Raw genomic sequence first — 21,106 nt, 5'->3', positions numbered from 1 at the left:
CGGGTTCGTTAGGCAAGATTTTCCCTGAAGGAAACTGTGCTGATTTTGTTGTACCTTGTCCTGTGTCACCAAGAGCTCCATAACCCCACCCTTAGCAATTGACTCCAACACCTTCCCAACCACAGAGGTCAGGCTAACTGGTCTATAATTTCTTTTCTGTTGCCTCCCTCCTTTCATAAAATGTGGAGTGACATTTGCTATTTTCCAGTCCTTCAGAATCATGCCAGAGTCCAATGATTCTTGAAAGATTCTTGGCAATGATTCTTGGCACGACTTATGAGGACAGGCGCGCAGGCTAGGGAGTGAAGGAGGATGAGACGTGACTTGATAGAGGCATAAACAAATGGATATCCAGATACTTTTCCTAGAGCAGAAATAGCTGATATGAGGGGGCATAATTTCAAGGTGATTGGAGGAAAGTTTAGGGAGAATGACAGAGGTAATTTTTTTACACAGAGAGTGGTGGGGGCATGGATTGTGGAAGAATTTAAGAAACTCCAAGATGGGCATATAGATGATAGGAAAATGGATGGCTATGTAGGAGGGAAGGGTTAGATTGATCTTGGAGGTTAAAAGGTTGTCACATCATTGTGGGCTGAAGGGCCTGTACTGTCCAGTTTTCAGGGAATGCTGCTCCGAATGCAGTGTTCATGGTGTTAATACAGTTTGAGGGTGTGGGTGGTTGACAATTGGTATTCAATCAGCGGTTTGAATTCAAGTTCCACCAAAGACTAGATGAATAGTTTCTACTCTGTACAGTTGGTGTGCTGCACAGCCAGAGGTGTTGCCTTCTACAGAAGGCACTATGCCAAAGCCTCATCTAATGTTTAGAGTGACACACACACAAAATGCTGGAGGAACTCAGCAGATCAGGCAAAATCTATGGAGAAGAATAAACAGTCGATGTTTTGAGCTGAGACCCTTCATCAGGACTGGAAAGAAAGGGGGAAGAAGTCAGAATAAAAAGGTGGAGGGAGGGGAAGAAGTATAAGCTGGTAGGTGAGGGAGATGGTGGGTGAAGGAATAAGAAGCCGGGAGGTGATTGGAGGAAGAGGTAAATGTCTGATGAAGAAAGAATCTGATAGGAGAGGTGAGTGGGCCATGCGATAAAGGGAAAAAGGAGGAGAGGGATGTGATGGGCAGGTGAGAAGAGAAGGGGTGAGAGGGGAGCCAGAATGGGCAATGGGAAAAGAATCAGGGGAATGGGGGAGAAATTACCTGGAATTAGAGAAATCAATGTTCATGCCGTCGAGTTGGAGGCTACCCAGACAGTATATGAAGTGTTGCTGCTCCAACCTGAGAGTGGCCTCATCCTGGCAGTAGAGGAGGCCTTGGATCTACATGTTGGAATGGGAATGGGAAGCAGAATTAAAATGGATGGTTAATAGGAAAACCTGACTTTTGTTGTGGATGGAGTGAAGATGCTTGACGAAGCAATCCCCAGCTTCATTGGGTCTTACTGATGTAGAAGAGGCTGCACCTATCTAAAATCTTATTGGAAAGGGAGAACCACTGGCACTTCTTCCATAGGAAAACAGAGCATGTCTTCCAGATATCCCACAACCAACTTCAACTGGAGATTAACTGGTTAATTGCCTTGCTGTTATTTGTTTGAAGTTGGCTTCCAAATGTCCTCTTTTACAATTAATTGCTGCTTTCATTGTTGCCATGACAACTGATGTGATTCATCCACTTCAGCTGTCTGTTGCTACTTTGTTTTTTGTCCAACCTCATTCCAGATTAAAGGTTGTGGTTGAGAATGTACTGTTGGATTGGGCTGTAGAATTGATATTGTTCCTGTAGTTTAACGTTTGCTTGTTTATATTTCTTTATTGCCACTTATGTACAGTACATAAAATTGTTGAGTGTGTTTCCCAGTGGCTACAGTTGCCTCTGTATTTTTCTAGAAAGTTTTTGGTTTCAGTGGTGGGTGCCACATTATTTAAATCTGGCTATTTTATTAGTTGAATTTATCAATGGAAGTTCTGTTATCAGTGGCCAGGTATGCGAAGACTACCTTACTTCTAGTCTTTTTCCTTCTGCTTTTCATCGTCTCTCATCTTGCTTCTTCTTTCCTTTTCTTGCTCTTATAACACTTATTAAAATGATCATAATCAACAAATGTTATGCCTCATTCTTGACTTCCGATGTATCTTTGCACTGAAAAAGAATCGGGATCTGACGGTTCTCACAGTATACTGAGAGTGGGATCGGGTTACCTGCCCTCCCCTGCCTGAGCAGTCACATGGCCAGATCACACAGTAACTCCATCCAGTTTAACTCTTTAACATTCTTAGAAACATAGAAAAGAATATAGAAAACCTACAGCACAATACAGGCCCTTCAGCCCACAAAGCCGAACATGTCCTTACCTTAGAAATACCTAGGCTTACCCATAGCCCTCTATTTTTCTGAGCTCCATGTACATATCCAGGAGCCTCTTAAAAGACCCTATCGTTTCTGCCTGCACCATCACCGCCGGAAGCCCATTCCACGCACTCACCACTCTCTGCGTAAAAAAAGTTACCCCTGACATTTCCTCTGTACCTAGTTCCAAGCACCTTAAAACTATGCCCTCTTGAGCTAGCCATTTCAACCCTGGGAAAAAAGCCTCTGACTATCCACACGATCAAAGCCTCTCATTACCTTGTACACCTCTATCACGTTACCTCTCATCCTCCATCGCTCCAAGGAGAGAATGACGAGTTCACTCAACCTGTTTTCATAAGGCATGCTCCCCAATCCAGGCAACATCCTTGTAAATCTCCTCTGCACCCTTTCTGTGTTTTCCACATCCTTCCTCTAGTTAGGGGACCAGAATTGAGCACAGTACTCCAAGTGGAGTCTGACCAGGGTCCTATACAGCTGTAACATTACCTCTCGGCTCTTAAACTCAATCCCACAGTTGATGAAGGCCAATGCACCGTATGTCTTCTTAACCACAGAGTCAACCTGCATAGCCAAGATCCTTTTCTGTAGTGATCCCCCACTATCTCCTTCGGTTCCATACACACCTTTCTACTGTCACACTTGATTGGTCCTATTCTCTCACGTCTTACCATATAACCATATAACAATTACAGTATGGAACAGGCCATCTTGGTCCTTCTAGTCTGTGCCGAACTCTTACTCTCACAATCCACATTATAGAGCCATGCTAAAAACCATCCATCAGCCCACCACATCTATGTTGATCTTTGTTTGCCCACATTAGGACTACCTCTTTCTACGTCTTGCCTATTTAAGAGCCTGAATGCCTCTTAAGCAAAGTGAATGTATTTAATTCAAAAATCCCCTGTGGCAGAGAGTTCCAGATATCGACCGCCTTGTGTAAACAACACTCCTCTTCTTGCTCCTCACATACTCTTGCTCAACAAGAATCCGTCATTTCCCAATTCTGAAATATTTTAATTGGTTTCACCCCTAGCAGTATTCTGCGTGAGTTCCAGATATCTTCTTGTGTGCACAAAGTTAATACCCCTCAAGCATCAGCCTTTTGGACCAGAAGGAATAACTTCACTCAGGTTTACTCACCCCAACATGGAACTGTTCCCACAACTTATAGACACACTTCCAAGGACTTTTCATCTCATATGCTCAATTATTTATTTATTTATTAATTATCATTAGTTTTTAAATATTTGCATAGTTTGTTGTCTTTTGCACATTGGTCATTTGTCCATCTTGTGTGCAGTATTTTTCTTTGATTCTACGGTGTTCCTTTGTATATACTGTGAATGCCGCATGAAAATGAATCTCAGGGTGGTATATTGTGGAGGTTACAAGCACTGCCTTATGCTTCTCCAGGTACTTTGGGAATTGCTCAGGGTTGTCTGGTGTCTGAAAGGTCGTGGACCATTAGAGGTGTGCACAGGGGTCTGGATTCCCAACGAGGAGAACTTTAACGGTTTAGATCCATCTCACTGCTCAGTGTGGAAGGGAAGATATTTTTCAGTATTGTTTCCTGTCACCTGACTGAATTTCTTCTCAAAAATGGCTACATTGATACATCCGTATATAAAGGAGGGATTTCTAGAGTGCCAGGATACCTGGAACACATGGGCGTGGTTTCCCAGCTGATCTGGGAAGCATGCAAAAGAAAGGGAGACCTAGTCGTACAATGTCTGGACCTTGCCAATGAGTGTGAACTATTACCACATAAGCTGGTGAAAATTGCGCTGAACTGACATCATGTTCTGAGGAAGATAAAGGACCTCATCCTGGACTACTAGAGAACTTCAGATTGAGAATCTCCTCAGAAACGACCACATCAGGCTGGCATTGGCTTAAAAAGGGTTTTTATAACTGGATGTGCAATCCTAGTGATCCTCTCCTCCTTGATCGTGAACATACAGGTTAAGGCAGGTGAATTGGAGTGTAAGGCCCTCTGATTAAGACAAATGTGTGGCAGCCCCCAATCAGACCCTTCATGGATGACCTCAGGGTGACAGCTACATCAGTCCCAGGCAGTAGGTAGGTCCTCCAGGGGCTAGAGAGGCTCATCAAATAGGCAGGGATGAGCTTTAAGCCGGAGAAATCCAGGTTTCTGGTATTAAAGAAAGGCAGACTCATGAACACGTTCCATTTCTTCTGGTGTTGCTATCCCATCCATTTCTGAGAAACCAATCAAGAGCTTTGGGAAGGTTTTTGATTGCAACCTAAGAGATGTGTCTGCCATCTGCAAGACCACCAAGGAGTCTGAAGTCTGGCTCATGAGTGTGGACAAGTCAGGCCTACCTGACAAGTTCAAGGCCTGGATCTATCTGTATGGCATCCTACCCCAATCCTCTCACCTATGAGATACCCATGTCAACAGCTGAGGCTCTTCAAGGAAAGACCAATGGCTACCTTTGAAGATGACTGGGCCTCCTGTGTAGCCTGCACCGCATTGCTGTGTATGGGAAGAGGGATAAACTGCAGCTTCCCTTCAGCAGCCTGAACAAGGAGTTTATGATTTCCCATACAAGCAAGCTGTTGTTGTATAAAAATTGCCGCAACCCCAAAGTCTCATCGGCAAGCACTGAGATCCAGACAGGCAGGAAGTGGAAGGCCCAGGATCAGTGGAGATGGCTGAGTCACCCCTAAAGACAGGGATCTGATAGGAACAGTGGCATCTGGTCAGGCAGAGCTGGGCAGCTTCCCTTCAACCTAATCGACACAGCTCAGGGAGGGACAGAAGCAATGGGGGTGTGAGTAGCTGTCAAGGAAGTGTGTACCAACAGGATGCTAGGAATGGGGCAGCAGGGAGCTTGGACAAGGTGGGAAGGTGCACGGAAGCAGCAGATCTCCTGGTCCAACATCTGGCAGACAATGCATCAAGTTCATGATTGGGGCAAAAGTGAAGCACCATCATGTTCTCTCTGCCCTGGCAAAGGGATCCTGGAACACATCCTCAGCAGCTGCCCAAAAGCACTGGGAGAAGGCTGCTACCTATCCATGACCTGGTGCTGAAGGCAGTGGCAGAAAATATCTCCTTGACTATTAACAACAGTAAGAAACTCCGCGGTCCCTGAAAGCCCATAGCCATTGTTGAAGCTGGAGACCAACCACAACCTCAGCCCAGATCACCAATAGGCTTTCCTTTCTACAGTGTTTGACTGGTACCTGAAAGTTGTTCTGAGCAAGCAATTAAAGTTCCCTCACTTCATTGCATCATTATCACCGAGGCCTGAAACGGTCATTCTGTCAGAAACCTCGAAGCAGGTGAACCGACGGTGCCTTGGGAAGATCAGATTGATGAGTGTAAGAAAGCCAAATACCAGGAGTTGGTAGAGTAGTGCTAGAGATGGTGATGGAGGGCATGATGTAAGCCTATAGAGGTGGGGTGTATAGGTTTTGCTGGCTGCTTGCTCTGCAGAACTTACTCTCTCTCTGTGGCATTACTGGGGCTGCAAAGAGCAGAGCCAGTGGGACCGGCACAGAGGCTGCTGAGCGAGCCTCCAGATGGCTATGGATCAAGAGGTGTGACCCGTGGACTAATACTGCTGGGACACAAGCCAGGGCCTGATCAACCCCAAAAAATATTCCACAGTCAAAGTCACCCAGATCACATTTCTTCCCCAATCCGATGTTTGGTCTGAACAACAACTGAACCTCTTGACGACATCTGCATGCTTTTATGCATTGAGTTGCTGCCACATGATTGATATATGCATTCAGGAGCAGCTGTACCTAATAAAGTGGCCACTGCGTGTACAAGCCCATTATATAGCAAATTTCAGTTAATTTTCTTAACCTGGCTACTACTTCTGAGAAACTGCATTTATTTTTTACTTTTTTATTTGGAGATACATCATGGTAACGTGACCTATGAGCCTGCGCTGTGCGATTGCACCCATGTGACCAAATAACCTACTAACCCATACGTCTTTGGAATGTGGGAAGAAACCGAAGCACCGAGAGGAAACCCATGCAGCCATGGGGAAAATCTAGAAACTCGGCAGCATTGAACCCGAGTTGCTGCAGCTGTGATAGTGTAACACTAACTGCTAGTTCATAATGGAACTGAACACAGTGTAACCCCAAGTTTGGGATTGGTGTATTATTGTCGCGCCTCCCACAAGCTACAGCGAAGAGCTTGTCTTGCATACTGTTCATACAGATCAAATCATTACACGGTGCATTGGGGTAGAATGAAGTAAAACAATAGCATTGCAGATTGAGATGTAAAAGCTATTGAAAAAGTACAGTACAGGTAAACAACAAGGTACAAGATCATAATGCAGCAGGTTGTAAGGCTAAGAATCCATTTTTCATTTAAGAGGTCCATTCAAGAATCTGATAACAGTAGGATAGAAGCTGTCCTTGAGCACGGTGGTACAATTGTATTGTTGGTCTACGTAGTTAAATCACCATTTCTCTAATCATGCCTTTATGTTTTATTGGGAATTTCAGGCCGGACCTGGTAGATATGAGTCAAGTGGCAATTCAGAGCAATGTGAGCAACTTGGAACAAGCCTTTGGTGTAGCCGAGAAACTTGGTGTCACGAGACTCTTGGACCCAGAAGGTAAAATTCTTTTGTCATTGGTTAAACGCTCTCATTTCTATATCAAACATTATCTGTTGTCATTTCAATGCAGTGGATTTCACCACTTTGCACTTGCACTGACCTGCTCACTCCCATCAGTGACCAGATGAGATTATTTACTGTTTCTAGTTTTTAATTTATGGAGTCAACTTCTTTGTTTCACAACAATCCACTCCATGGAAAATGAGTTTTTAAAATAATTTTTCTGAATGTGTTTACATTACATTCTGTTTGGAACAGTGGAAGTTAAAGGTACTACTGATAGAAGTACTAAAATTTATGGTGAATTATGATGTGGAGGTGAATGAATGGGTGTTTTGGTGGGAGGGAGGAAAGAGTCATGTTTTTCTGTTGTTGTTTTGTTTTATTGCTGTTGTTATGTTGTTCTTGCTTGTTTTATTCTGTTGAGCATTGTGGGCATGCTACGATGGTGCTGGAATGTTTGGTCACACTTTTGGGCGACCCCCAGCACATCCTTAGGTTGTGTTGGTTGTTAATGAAAATGATGCATTTCACTGTAAATTTCAATGTACGTATCATCAGTAAATGGATCAGAATCTCATGTAACTGCAATCTATGTGGGACTGATGTAACTTAATCCCAGATTGGTGGTGACCACAACCCCTACCCCAAACTGGTGAGGATGGGATACTTAGTGATAATGAGAATGCCAGTTGATGTCAGGGTTAGCTCATTAGACCCTATTCATCGGGATGGCCATTGTACTTGTGTCTCAAAGGAAAGGTTTCATTTTTTAAAAATTCAATTTCCTTTCATGAACCAGAAATAAATAATCGTATTTACTGTCTGAACTAATTCATGAACTCGTATCCATTTCGACAGTAATTTCTGTCTGTTCAGCTGTACCATGAGATTGCTGTGATGATGCTTAACTACTGACTTGGTGCTTGCCTGTTTCCTCAGATGTTAACGTATCATCCCCTGATGAGAAATCAGTGATCACTTATGTGTCATCGTTGTATGATGTCTTTCCCAAAATTCCAGAGGGCAGTGAAGGCATCAGTGCAAACGTAAGTGGAAAGTTAACCCATTTCTCCCTTAAAATCAACCCACATCTTTCCATTTGACTTTGTATGCCGGATTACTGAAACGGAATAACATTGTTCAAACTTACATTGGGCTTCTGCTAGGACGTAGATGTCAAGTGGATAGAATACCAGAATATGGTGAACTACCTCATCCAATGGATCAAACATCACGTGACGATTATGTCCGATCGGAGCTACTCAAACAACCCCGCAGAACTTAAGGTATTTAAGAATGAAAGAACGTCACTTTGAAATTTAAGCAAAATGCTGTGGATGTTGGAAATGTGAAATAATTTGGCTCAAGTCTCATATATTTTTGGCAGTTTCTTTTGTTGGACAATACCTTAATTGTCAACTGTCATTTTCTGCAGGCACTTTATAACCAGTACATACAGTTCAAAGACACAGAGATCCCTCCAAAAGAGAAGGACAAAACTAAAATCAAGCAGCTATATAAATTGTTGGAGGTAGGTGCATCTCACCCGTCCTACACTTACGTTGCCTGTTTTACTTGTATTTATTGTTTCAAGAATGAAAGGAGAATAAAATTCACAGAAAAGCAAGAAATTCCAGAGGTTGGATATCTGAAATAATATAGAATACACTCAGTGGCCACTTTATTAGGTACACCTGTACACCTGCTCGTTAATGCAAATATCCAATCAGCCAATCATGTGGCAGCAACTCAATGCATAAATGCATGCAGACATGGTCAAGAGGTTCAGTTGTTGTTCAGACCAAGCACCAGAATGGGGAAGAAATGTGATCTAAATGACTGATCGTGGAATGATTGCTGGTACTAGACAGGGTGGTCTAAGTACCTCAGAAACTGCTGATCTCCCGGGATTTTTACACAGAGTTTACAGACAATGGTGCAGACAAAGCCAAAAAAAAATCCAGTGAATGGCAGTTCTGTGGGTAAAAACGCCTTGTTAATAAGAGAGGTCAGAGTTGAAGACCAGGGTGGGACAAGCTGACAGGAAGGCAACAGTGAGGTTCAGAAGTGTATCAGTGAACATGTATTGAGTCGAACCTTGAAATGGATGGGCAACAGCAGCGAAAGACCACCGACATACACTCAGTGACCACTTTATCAGGTGCGGGAGATATCTAATATAGTGGCCGCTGAGTGTAATAGAACATCTGTGGAGAGAAAGAGTTAATCTATCTAAATAATCTTTCATCAGAAATAGAAGAGTGAGAAGTCAAAATTGTTTTAAGTTGCGGAGAGGGGAGGGAAGGAGAGGATGCAGAACTTGAGACAAAAAGACATTTTTGTGACACGCTGAAATGTGTGGGTGGAATGGTTGCTTTCTCTGTTGTAATTCTGTTAAATACATTGCAGCGTAAGTTGCTCACAAATGAGGGTCACAGTTATACAGCATGGAAACAGGCCCTTCAGCCCATCAAATCTGTGAAGCCCATCTGCCACCCATTTAGATTAATCCTATTCTAATTCCATTTTATCCTCGTCATATTCCCATCCACTTGCTCCCAGATTCTGCTGTTCACTGACTTACTCACAGTAACTTATAGTGGCCAATTAACCTACCAACCTGCACAACCTTAGGGATGTGGTAGGAAGGTGGAACACCCAGAACGTCACTGGAAGAACATGCAAACTCCACAGAGCCAGCAATGGAGATCTAGATCAAATCCAGGTCACTGGAGCTGGCAGGCAGGAGCTTTACCAACTATCTCACTGTATTGGCATTAACCACAGAAGTTACTTGAGAGGTTAGTAATTGGAGAAACATAGACGATCTCATTCAGGACTACCAAACATTGAAAGGCCCTGATAGAGTAGATGTGCATAGCATGTTTCCAATAATGATGGAGTCTAGGACCTGAGGGTGTAACCTCAGAATAAAAGGCTGTTCCTTCGGAACAGGGATGAGGAGGAATTTCTTTAGCAGGAGGGTGGTGAATCTCTTGGAATCCATTGCCACAAATGGCTGTGGAGCCCAAGCCATTAGGTGTATTTCGAAGTGGAGGTGGATAGGTAATTAATTAATAAGCCTGTCAAAGGTTATGGTGAGAAGGCAGGAGAACAGGGTTGGAGAGGGAAAATATATCAGTTATGGTGGAGCAGACTTTATGGACTGACTGGCCTAATTCTACTCCTCCTCCTCATGGTGTGACAACCTGCCCATTTTGACTGTTTTTAAAATAAATTATTCTGAGGCTTAGTGATGGTCTTCGGGTTGGGTAACACACATAACAAAGAAGGTGATCTGTTGCCAGCATTCCTAGCCCTTGTCCCCACCATTCCTGTTTCTCAAGAACTCAGCTTGTTTGCAGGAGGGAAATGAGTCCTCTTTTTATTCCTCACTTCTAACGTTTCAGTACAGAGCAGAACAGATAACTAAGGGTCATGAGTTGATTCTCCCAGTTAACTATATGTTGTGTCGATCTTCTGAAGACGTGTTCATGGTTGGCCTGGTTTTTATTTTAAATCTCCAATTGTGAAGATTTTAATAACCACCCTAGCTGTTTCCAGAAAGTGTTGCCACATTACAGTTGGGTGGGGAGTTCTAGGATTCTGATCCAGGAAAGTATTTACCTTCTTTTGTTTCTGTGTTTAAACTTTGAATGCACTATATCTGAATAACACGATATTTAATCTAGAAATCTGAGAACAGTGACTTTACAAAAAGATAAAAAAAGCAGATGTGAAAGAATTTTGTGTGTTGCAGGGATTTCCAGTATCTGCGTATTTTCTCTTGTTTGTGAAAGAACCATTGTGTGGATCCTTATTCAGTGTGGATTTCTATTTAGATTGAAGTTGCTGAATGAGCTCTTTAAAAACGGAGAATGAGAAGAGACTTGATAGGGGTGTACAAGATAGTAAGAGACATAGATTGAGTGGACAGCTAGAGACTTTTTCCCAGGTTGGAAATGGCCAGGGGGAATCTCAGAGGTAAGTCCTTTACACAGAGAGTGGAAGGTGTGTGCAACATGCTGCCAGGGTGGTATTAGATGCAGATGCACCGGGGCATCTAATACCCATAGATAGAAGAGTTTGGATCATAGAGAAACAGAGGTCTGTGTATAAGGAAAGGTTAGAAATCCCTTTAGGCTAGTCTTAAAGTTCGGCACAACATTGTGGGCTGAAGCGCCTGTACAGTGCTGTAATGTTCTATGTTCTCTCCGCCTTTTAAAATGGAGTGTATCCATTACCTTCCACATTGTAGACAACTCAGTTTAAACTCTAGGTGGAGCATTCAGAACTCCACATGAATATGAAATGAAGTTGGGTTCATTTTGACGCAGTAGTCACAGTATATTAGGTTGAATGTTTATATCACTGGTACTATTTTCTTTTTCTACTTAAGTTTTTGTGAGAATGAAAAAATGAGGAAACAAAAACAGTGCCAGGGATATCTTCAGACATGATTGGGATGAATAATTGTCACCCTTTAACCCAACAACTCTTCCCTGCTTCCTTCTTTAGGTTTTAAGCCTAATTATCAGTCTGTTTTTTCCTGTTCAACTATTTCCAGTTAATCAGTTCTTTCCTTATTGTTAATAAATCCAATCAGTTCAGAATCAGGTTTGTTACCACTCACCTACTGTATATTTGTTGTTTTGTGGCAGCAGTACAGTGCAGGCATAACAACCTTATATATTCCTGCACTGTATTTGTGAAGTGACTAAACCTGGGCCCAGGACACTGTATGCTTTCCTGTCTCAGTCTTGCTTCATTGGATTTGGAAATGTACATCAAGGACTGTCACTATCCAGACTAAATGCTCCCTTCCTTTAGGAAGGACCTACTGGAGTCTTAGGTCCAACACTAGCAGGTTCAGGAACAGTTATTACTCTACAACCATCAGGCTCCTGAACTGCCGCGGATAACATCACCCACCTCAACACTGAACTGATTCCACAATCTGTGGACTCACTTTCAAGGACTCTACAACTTGTGTTCTCAATATTAATTACTTAACTAATTAATCAACTAATTATCCCAATGAAACAAACCTTTATTTATTTATTATTTTGTGTTTTTATTGTATTTGCACATTGGTTGTTTGTCTTTGCAGTTTTTCATTGTTTCTATTTGTGTTTTTTTTTGTATTTACTGTGAATGCCTTCAAGAAAATTAATCTCAGGATGGTATACGGTGACATATATGTACTTTGATAATAAATTTACTTTGAACTTCAGAACTTCGTACAAATAAGAGATCTGTATTTCATCCTCAATCCATTATTGGAATGGCACAGCGATGAAGCTAGTAGAGCTGCACACATCAAAGTTTTGATGTGTGTTGCTTGAATTTCCAGCCTCTGCAGATTTCCTCGTGTTTGCAAAGCTAGTAGAGCTGGTGCCTCTGAGCTCTGGAGACCAGGGTTCAATCCTGACCTTGTGTGCTGTCTGTGCAGAGCTTGGATGTTCTCCCTGTGACTGGGAAGGTTTTCTACATGTACTCTGGTTTCCTCTCACATTCTTCAATTGTGCAGGTTAATTGCCTGGTGTAAATTGCCCCTAGTGTGTAGGTGAATACTAAGACCTGGGGTGGGGGGAGGGGAGAAATTGATGGCACGTAAAATGGAATAAGTAAGTGGCAGAATTTGGGAAGATGAGAGTTTGGCTAGTAAATGGATGTTTGATGGCCTGAAAGGCCTGATTCCGTGCTGTGTGACTCTATGATTCTATAGCTCTGTCATTGTTTCCTAGGTGTGGATAGAATTTGGTCGGATAAAACTCCCACAAGGCTATCACCCAAATGACGTGGAGAAGGAATGGGGAAAGCTGATCATCGCCATGCTGGAAAGGGAGAAGAGTTTGCGGCCGGAGGTGGAAAGGTTAGTGAAAACTGAGACTATGGAAATTTCATGAGGTGGTTTTCTTATCGGATAGACCCAAACTGTTGTGACTCCTGCAAACTGGAAATAAAAATGTCCGATTTACTCAGTGGATCAGACAGCTTCTGCGGAGCAAGAAACGGAATCAGTGCCTGAGGTCAATTCATCAGAACAGCTTATCTCAAGCTATTCCCTGTTCTGAAGAAGTGTCATTGACTTGAAACATGAGCCGTTGTTTTCTTCCACATTAGCTGCTGAGCATTTCCAACATCTGTGGCCTCTGAATAAGGAATAAAATCAGATTCCCATGAAGCAAACAACATGGCATGTGCTGGGTCTAGTACTGAGGGAATGTGTGCTAGTGGCACAGTAGCTCAGCGGTAAACATAACGCTTTACAGTGCCAGTGCTTGGAAGATTGTGAGTTCAATTCCTGATGCTACCTGTAAGGAATTAGTACATTCTCCCCGTGACTGTGTTGGTTTCCTCTAGGTGCTCCCGTTTTGCCCCACATTCCAAAAAATGTGGGTTAGGGTTCGTAAGTTGTGGGAATGCTGTGCTGGCTCCAGAAGCACCGTGACACTTGCAGATGCCCCCAGCATCATTGGGATGTGCTAGTCATTGTCACAATTTTCAATGTACATGTGACAAATAAAGCTGATCTTGTTATCTTCTTCTTTTATCCTTAATTGCTTTTTCTTATTGACTAATTTCTCATTGCTTGGAATGAGTTCCTGATGAGTTATTAAATGTAAGTAGAAACACTAAATGGATTTTAGGAATGGGTCGCTGTTGACTTGGTTGAAACTGTAGAACAAGATAGTTCAAAAGAATATTACATATTTTCTTTGGCTTCTTAAGCGTTCAATCTTCTGTGCATCAGCACCTTAACTCCATAAACTGTATGTAAAGGTATGCAAATTTTGCAACTGATACTTACATTTTTGATTGTTTATGATAGGTTGTGCAGTGTGTCAGCTTCACCTCATTCCTCTCTGAGATGCACAAGAGAGTGCAGACGCTGGAATGTGGAGTAACAAATCATCTGCTGGGGCGGGGGGCCTCGGGGGCCGAGCAGCATCTGTGAGAGGAAGGTCTTTGTCAAACTGGAACAGTCCCAAAATAGGGCTTCAACCCAAAACATTGGCAATTCTTCATCAAATTGGAGCAGTCCCAAAATAGGGCTTCAACTCAAAACATTGGCAATTCTTCGTCAAATTGGAGCAGTCCCGAAACAGGGCTTCAACACAAAACAGGGCTTCAACCCAAACTGGAGCAGTCCCAAAACAAGGCTTCAACCCAAAACTTCGGCAATTCTTTGTCAAACTGGAGCAGTCCCGAAACAGGGCTTCAACACAAAACAGGGCTTCAACCCAAACTGGAGCAGTCCCGAAACAGGGCTTCAACCCAAAACATCGGCAATTCTTTTCCTCCCGCAGATGCTGCTTGGCCCACTGAGTTAGTCCAGCAGAGTGCTTGTTGCACGAGTTAAAAACAATCTTCCGACTCTAGATGAAGGGTCTCAATCCGAAACATCTCCCACCTATTCCCCTCCACAGATGCTGTTTGATCTGCTGAGTTCCTCCAGCAATCTTTTTTTTCCGCTCCAGATTCCAGCATCTGCAGCCTCCTGTGTCTGCATTCTCCTCACTTTGTGCTTCATGTAAGAAGCGCTCATCTCCACAACAAGCTGCAACTTTTCTTCTTTGTTGCTTTCCCGCTGCATTGTAACCATTTGTTTGCTACTATTAAGTAACTCATCCTCGATATTGGGATTAAAACTTTTGTACTCTTTCCAACGTTAATGAATTTGTCATCCAGTAAAGAAAGGTTTGTTCTCCTTTTGAACTGAAGCCAGGAAAATAAACGGAGTGTCAGATTTAAGTTTATAAATTGCAGAGTAATCCGAAAACCTTAGTGGGAAAAGCAAGCTGAAAGCTACCTTTGTGCAGAAAGAATTAAAGTGAGTATAGCGTTAGCAGTTAGGTTTTAAAGTTTGGTGTGATTTGGGTGGTTGTAATTATCTGCTTCAGTTTTTCACATGGGCTGGTTACCAATCAAGCCTGTTAGAATGTGGAACATATAGAACATCAAACAGTACAGCACATGATCAGACCCTTTGATTACAATTAAATTAGTAATCAAATGACCAACTATACTAAACTCTTCTGCCTATTTAAGGTCCATTTCCCTCACATTCATGTGCCTATCTGAATGTCTCTTAAAGTCCTTAATGTATCTGCCTCCACCACTGCCCAAGGCAGCGTATTCTGGGCATCCACCACTCTCTGTCTTAAAAAAAAACTTACCCCTCACATTTTCTTTGAACTTGCTCCCACTCAGCTTAAATGCATGCCCTCTGATATTAGACATTTTAACCCCTAATTTGAACCCCTAAGTTTCTGAGGAAAGAATTGACATATTTCAAAACTTTAAAGGCAGTAGGATAAATCAGCCAAACAAATCAACAGGATAAGTCAATAAAGTAGCGAGATAGCATACAAGTATTTTCCAGGGAATTTGAGATCAGGGAGATTGTGCTAGAACTAGACAAGAAACTAGTTCATAGTGTGAACACCATGCTTAGTTATGGTCACTACATTACAGGAATGTTGTGAATGTACTGGAGGGTGTGCAGAAGAGATTAATAGGGAGTTTCAAGGTTTGGAAAATAAGGAAGGACCATTCTAGAATCAGAATCAGGTATATTATTGAGGGTGTTTAAGGAGGAGATTGACAGGTATCTAATTAGTCAGGGTATCAAGGGATATGGGGGAAAAGCCGGAAATTGGAACTAGATGGGTGAATAGTTTAGCTCATGGGGGAGCTGCAGAGCAGACTCGATGGGCCGAATGGCCTACTTCTGCTCCTTTGTCTTGTGATCTTGTGATATTATCACTAACATATGACATGCAACTTGTTGCTTTGCATCAGCGGTACTGTGCAATATATAAATCAGTAATGCAAAAAGAGAGCAAAAGTAGTGAGCTAGTGTTTATGAGTTCATTGTCCATTCAGGAATCTGATGGCGGAGGGGAAGAAGCTGTACCTATCACATTGCGTGTGTGTCTTCGGGCTCTTCTACCTTCCCCCTGATGATAGTAATGAGAAGAGGGTATGTCACGGGTAGTGGGGGCCCTTCATGATGGATGCCACCATTCTGAGGCTCTTTTTGGCCATTGAGTTTTATGTTCATGTTGGAATGGAGGTGCTGAGGGTGAGACTTAGTTAAGAGGAATCTAGACAGTGTAAATGAGAAGGACAAATTTCCTTTAACCAAACTTTCAAAAAGCAGACTGTAATATTAGAAGATTAGAGGGGAAACGACAGCAAGTATGCTTACCCAGTGTGTGGTGCGGAACTGGGAATCCCTGCCTCGTAGGGTGCTGGAGGCAGAAACACTCAAAACACTTGAGAAGTATTTGGATTTAGGTTGTAAGGCTGTAACCTTGTAGAGTTGTGAACTCGTGCTGGAAGGCCAAATAAGGCAGGGCAACCTTTAGTCAAAATGTGCAGCTATTGTGGGCCAAGTGGTGTGGTTTCTATGATTCTGTTCTGTGAATCAGCATGTCTAATTATCCTAAACCCACATTATAGCCAATGAGATCAAGTCAAGCCCCTTGTTACAATCTCTAAGATGCTGGTATTGGTGCTGGTTTATTGTCACAGAGAAAAGCTAGTGTGCATACCGATCAGAACATTACACAGTGCCTTGAGATGGGACAAGGTAAAACAATAACAATGCAGAATAAAATGTAAAAGTTACAGAGAAAATGCAGTGCAGGTAAACAATAAAGTGCAAGATCATAACGAGGATGTTGTGAAGTCAAGAGTCCATTTTATCAAACGAGGGAACGCTGTCTGGAGATCGCACTGTGATACCACAGACAAACTACTGCAGGAAATCAGCATATGTGGGGAGAAAGGGATAATCGATACTTTGGGCTGTAACCCTACATCAGGACTGCAGGGTCTCCTTGACCACATCATTTTGACCATACTCTCTTGACTACACTAGTCCTGATGTAGGGTTTGGACCTGAAATGTCCTCCTACAGGCGCTTCTCCACCAGCTGAGTTCCTCCAATAGATTGTGTGTTGCTGCAGATTCCAACGTCTGCAGTCTCTTGTGTCTCTACTGTGATGTCAGCTGGTTTCTTGTGCGTGCGTGGATGAGTGGGATTTGAAACCACGGCTATATTGTCTGTGAGACTGTGTGCCACAATTAACACTCATTGTCCTCTGCTGATGTGATGGAAGCAGAAAGTAGTTTCACAATGCTGTTGCTGAATTATGAGCCAAATACACCACTTTGTGTTCCATGGACTGAGAAAGACCAAATGAACTCGGTAGTGTTGAGCATCACAGGTTCAATTGGCCTGAGCTCCAGCACTCAGTCAATGTGCATCTATGGAGGGGAGTAAACCGTCGTCATTTCCGGTCGAGGCCCTTCATTAGGTCCTGATGAAGAGTCTCGGCCCAAATCGTCGACTGTTCCCTTCCGTGGTTGCTGCCTGACTTGCTGAGTCCCTTCAGCATTTTGTGTGTGTTGCTCCAGATTTCCAGCATCTGCAGAACCTCTTGGGTTTCCAGTTTGTCAGTATGCCTCGTTTGGATCCTGATCCTTTGGGGAAGTGCATGTGAGTGTGCGTTGTGCATACTCCTGGGCTCTGTAATGCGTACCTTTAATGTTTGTCCATTTAGGTGAGGCATTTGAGAGCTGCTCTTAGCCCTGAGCAGTAGTCCAGGACAGATTCATTACCTAATTGATAAGAGGGAAGAAGATTTATTTGTATAAATTAGTGGATTGAAGAAATGTTGGTGACTATTGGTCTGGTCTTATTTGATGGTGAATTTGTCTTACTTCAGTCTTGTATTGGGGAAGAATTTGTGGCAAGGGGGCACGGTCAGGAGGTCTGCTGCCTCACGGCTCCACTGACCTGGGTTCAGTCCTGCCCTCCGGTGCTGCCTGCGTGGTCTCTGCACATTAGCGTTAGGGTGGGTCCTCCCAGGTGGTTTGATTTCCTCCCTCATCCCAAAGCTGTGAGGGTTACAAGAATATTTGGATACTATACATTGCCTTTAGTGTACAACTGAATGCCGGAATCTGGAAAGGGTTCTTGGGAATGTGGGGAGAATAAAATGAGATTAATGTCGGATTCACCAAAAAGATTGCTTGATGGTCAGTGGGCTGATATTCTTGTGCTGTATAACTCTGTAGTGGATGCTCGGAGAAAACTGCTAAATTTACCAGGTTTGGGGCTCTGAAGGTTGAACCCGATCTCAGCAATGAAAATTTTAACCAGTAAACAGTTCACTGTTTAAAATTCTTCTTCAACTGATGTATGCAGATATCTCAGGGTTAACTTTGTGGAAGGATGTTAAAACCAGTCTTATTTTCAATGAAAGGGCATATTAAGTGAGCTGTGGTGAAGTAAAAGCTTGCTTTGTGGTTTTTGTATGTAGGTGTGGCTTTAAACTGGGAGGGGTGTCCCAGTTGCATCAACAAAGGAATTAATGAGGATCAGGTAGATGTGCCCAGCAGCACATTCCTCACCGGTTGATCAGAGGACAGGACTTATTCAGTCTGCGATAAACACCGGCGTGTGCGGCCAGCTGCCGAGAGCAGTACAGGCTGTGAGGGCATGGTGTTCCTGTGGGGTCTGTTGTGCCTTCTCACTGCCTCGGTGGAGATGCCACAGAAGGTTTGACTGTGCCATTGTTGCCAGGTACAGTTGAAGATGAGCTACCAGGCCATCGTCTTCGATGGCAACGCACAGCCCTCCCTGTGCAATGGCTTCAGTGGCAGCAGCAGCTCAGTTGAGAGCTTCTCCCCTGTCAGCTCAGGAGGGAGGACATTTGTTAACTCCTGGACGTCCTCAAGCAGTGACTTGGACGGTGTCAGGTAAGTTCAGGGTGGGTGCTGACACCATGCACCCAGCTGTCTGAAATTTATCAGTTTGTTGCCTGAAAGAGTGGTGGGTGGAGATTAATTCAGAAGCTTCAAAAACTGAATAAATACACTCAGTGGCTACTTTCCTAGATACCTCCTGTACCAAGTATCAGAGATCAGCATGGTGAAGGTACCTCCCGTACCTGATAAAGTGTCCACTGAGTGAATGTTCATGTTTTTCTACTGTTGTAGCCCATCCACTTCAAGGTACTTTTGCCCACAGAACAGCCGCTCACTGGATGTTCTTTGTTTTCTGCACCACTCTCTGTAAACTCTACAGACTGTTGTGCATGAAAATCCCAGGAGATCAGCAGTTTCTGAGATATTCAAACCGTCCTCTCTGGCAGCAACAATCATTCCATGGCCAAAGACATTTAGATCACATTTCTTCCCCGTTCTGATGTTTGGTCTGAACACGTCTGTATGCTTTTTATGCATTGAGTTGCAATAACAAGCAGATGTACCTAATAAAGTGGCTACTGAGTGTACTTGAAAGGTACACTTGCAGCCTACTAGAACAAAGCAGATGGAGCAGAACTAAACAGAAGGCTTTGCCTACAGGCAGAATTGTGTAATCGTATTCTAAGATGTTGACTATGTTGCTCAACGTAAACCAGAAATAATGTTGACATCTGGAAAGTGTCACTTTGGAACAGAGATGAGGAGGAATTTCTTTAGCTAAAGGGCGGTGAATCTGTGGAATTCATTGCCTACAGTGGAGGCCAAGTCATTGTAAAGGTTCTTGATTAGTGAGGAGTGTTAAAAGCTATGGGGAAAAGGCCGGAGAATGGGGTTGAGAGGGATAATAAATCAACCATGATGGAATGGTGGAGGAGACTCAATGGGCTGAAAGGCCTAATTCTGCTCTTCTGTCTTATAATGGGTAAAACTCCCCCATGCTCTCTGATTCAATGAATATCTTAGCAACTTCCCTTCATTCCAAACCTTTGCTCCTGGCTCTTCAATATCGTGTGTTTCGAGGTTGCCGTGGGCTTTTACTTCTTTTTGCTTATACCTGTTACTGGGATCTCAGCCCGACCTCCCTATTGCCTGAGGCTTCCTGGCAAAGGGGACTAGATCTAGCAGACAGGCTGAGGTGAGAGTACCCTGAGGTGGGTTTTTTTTTCCCTTCTCTCTAGCTTTTGGTATGTTTGTGAATTGAAGTTGAGAATGCCAATGCTGAGAAATCAAAAGCTTTTAATCAAGGCACTCCCAGTTTATATAAAGCAATTAATCTTTCCCAGCAAATCTTAGTATCCTGAGGCACAGAAGTGAGTTGCTTAATCCAAAGCATCTATAACATAAGAGATATTCAGAGGAAGATAACTAAATGTGTTTGATTTCAAATAACTAAATATGGATTAAATTTGGGGATCATTCTAACTCACAGCATAGAGTTGCTTCGCTCTCTATATTTCTATTTTTATTGATGGCACTTGATTAAAATCTGGAGAAATTTATGATGGACTGCTGGCAGTCTAATCTAACATCAAAATTATGGCCCAGGAGTCTGAGTTTTATTTTCACTTGTTTATTATTAAATCTCCTTTAGACTGGAAATGTTGCAGCAGATTGCCTCCAGACTTCAGTGTGACAGTGCAGCGTGTGAAGATAAACTGATCCTGGCACGAAATTCACTCCAACTCGTAAGTAACACCCTGTGGAATTGCTCTGTGTACTCTCATCGTGCGAACAAGCAGTTCAATATTGAATGGTGTGAATTTCTGGACTGCTGTACTTCAGCAGGTCAGGCAGTATCTGGGGGAGGAATAGAGTTGATATTTCAATGGTTCCATTTAATATCAGAGAATGGATGCAGTATGCAACCTGAAATTCTAGTTCTTCATAGACATCCACAAAAACGGAAGAGTACTCCAAAGAATGAGTGACTGTAAAAATGTTAGAACCCCAAAGCCTCCCTCCCACGCACAAGCAGCAGCAAACCAACGACCCTCCCCTCACAAAAAAAGCACCAGCGCCCTCCACCCACCAAGAAGCAATAGCAAAGCTCCCAAGAAAGACCATGATCTGCAGTACAACGAAAACTAGTCGTTCTCCTGATAGTTCGACATACCAGAGGCTCTCTCTCCCCAATACAGGGACAGAGAGCTGTCCCCTTTCGCAGTGAGTGGAGAGACATAACTAATCAACTGGCAGATTTACGGTGTTAAAGTCTGCCATGTTGCTTTTTTTCCCGAGTTTTCTGACTGAAGAATCAACAACAAGCTTTTCCCCACCAATGAGAGAGGGAGACTGCGACAGCTGAT

At 43.1% G+C, this 21,106-nt stretch overlaps 1 protein-coding gene across 13 annotated transcripts in view; it reads left to right on the top strand.

Annotated features, from left to right (window-relative positions):
• dst (dystonin) overlaps positions 1–21,106 on the top strand; it is a 637,976-nt gene that overhangs the window by 277,766 nt on the left and 339,104 nt on the right. For all 13 annotated transcript variants that reach the window (XM_063040140.1, XM_063040054.1, XM_063040111.1 and 10 more), the window contains 6 exons: positions 6,895–7,007; positions 7,953–8,059; positions 8,180–8,299; positions 8,449–8,544; positions 12,761–12,888; positions 20,392–20,485. In XM_063040140.1, coding sequence (XP_062896210.1) covers positions 6,895–7,007; positions 7,953–8,059; positions 8,180–8,299; positions 8,449–8,544; positions 12,761–12,888; positions 20,392–20,485 — 658 coding nt within the window. The remainder of the gene's footprint in view (positions 1–6,894; positions 7,008–7,952; positions 8,060–8,179; positions 8,300–8,448; positions 8,545–12,760; positions 12,889–20,391; positions 20,486–21,106) is intronic.

The sequence above is a fragment of the Mobula hypostoma genome, chromosome 2 (assembly GCF_963921235.1).
Source record: "Mobula hypostoma chromosome 2, sMobHyp1.1, whole genome shotgun sequence".
NCBI lineage: Eukaryota > Metazoa > Chordata > Chondrichthyes > Myliobatiformes > Myliobatidae > Mobula > Mobula hypostoma.
The sequence above is the reverse complement of the archived record's forward strand: the minus strand, read 5'-3'. Positions and strand labels throughout refer to the sequence as shown.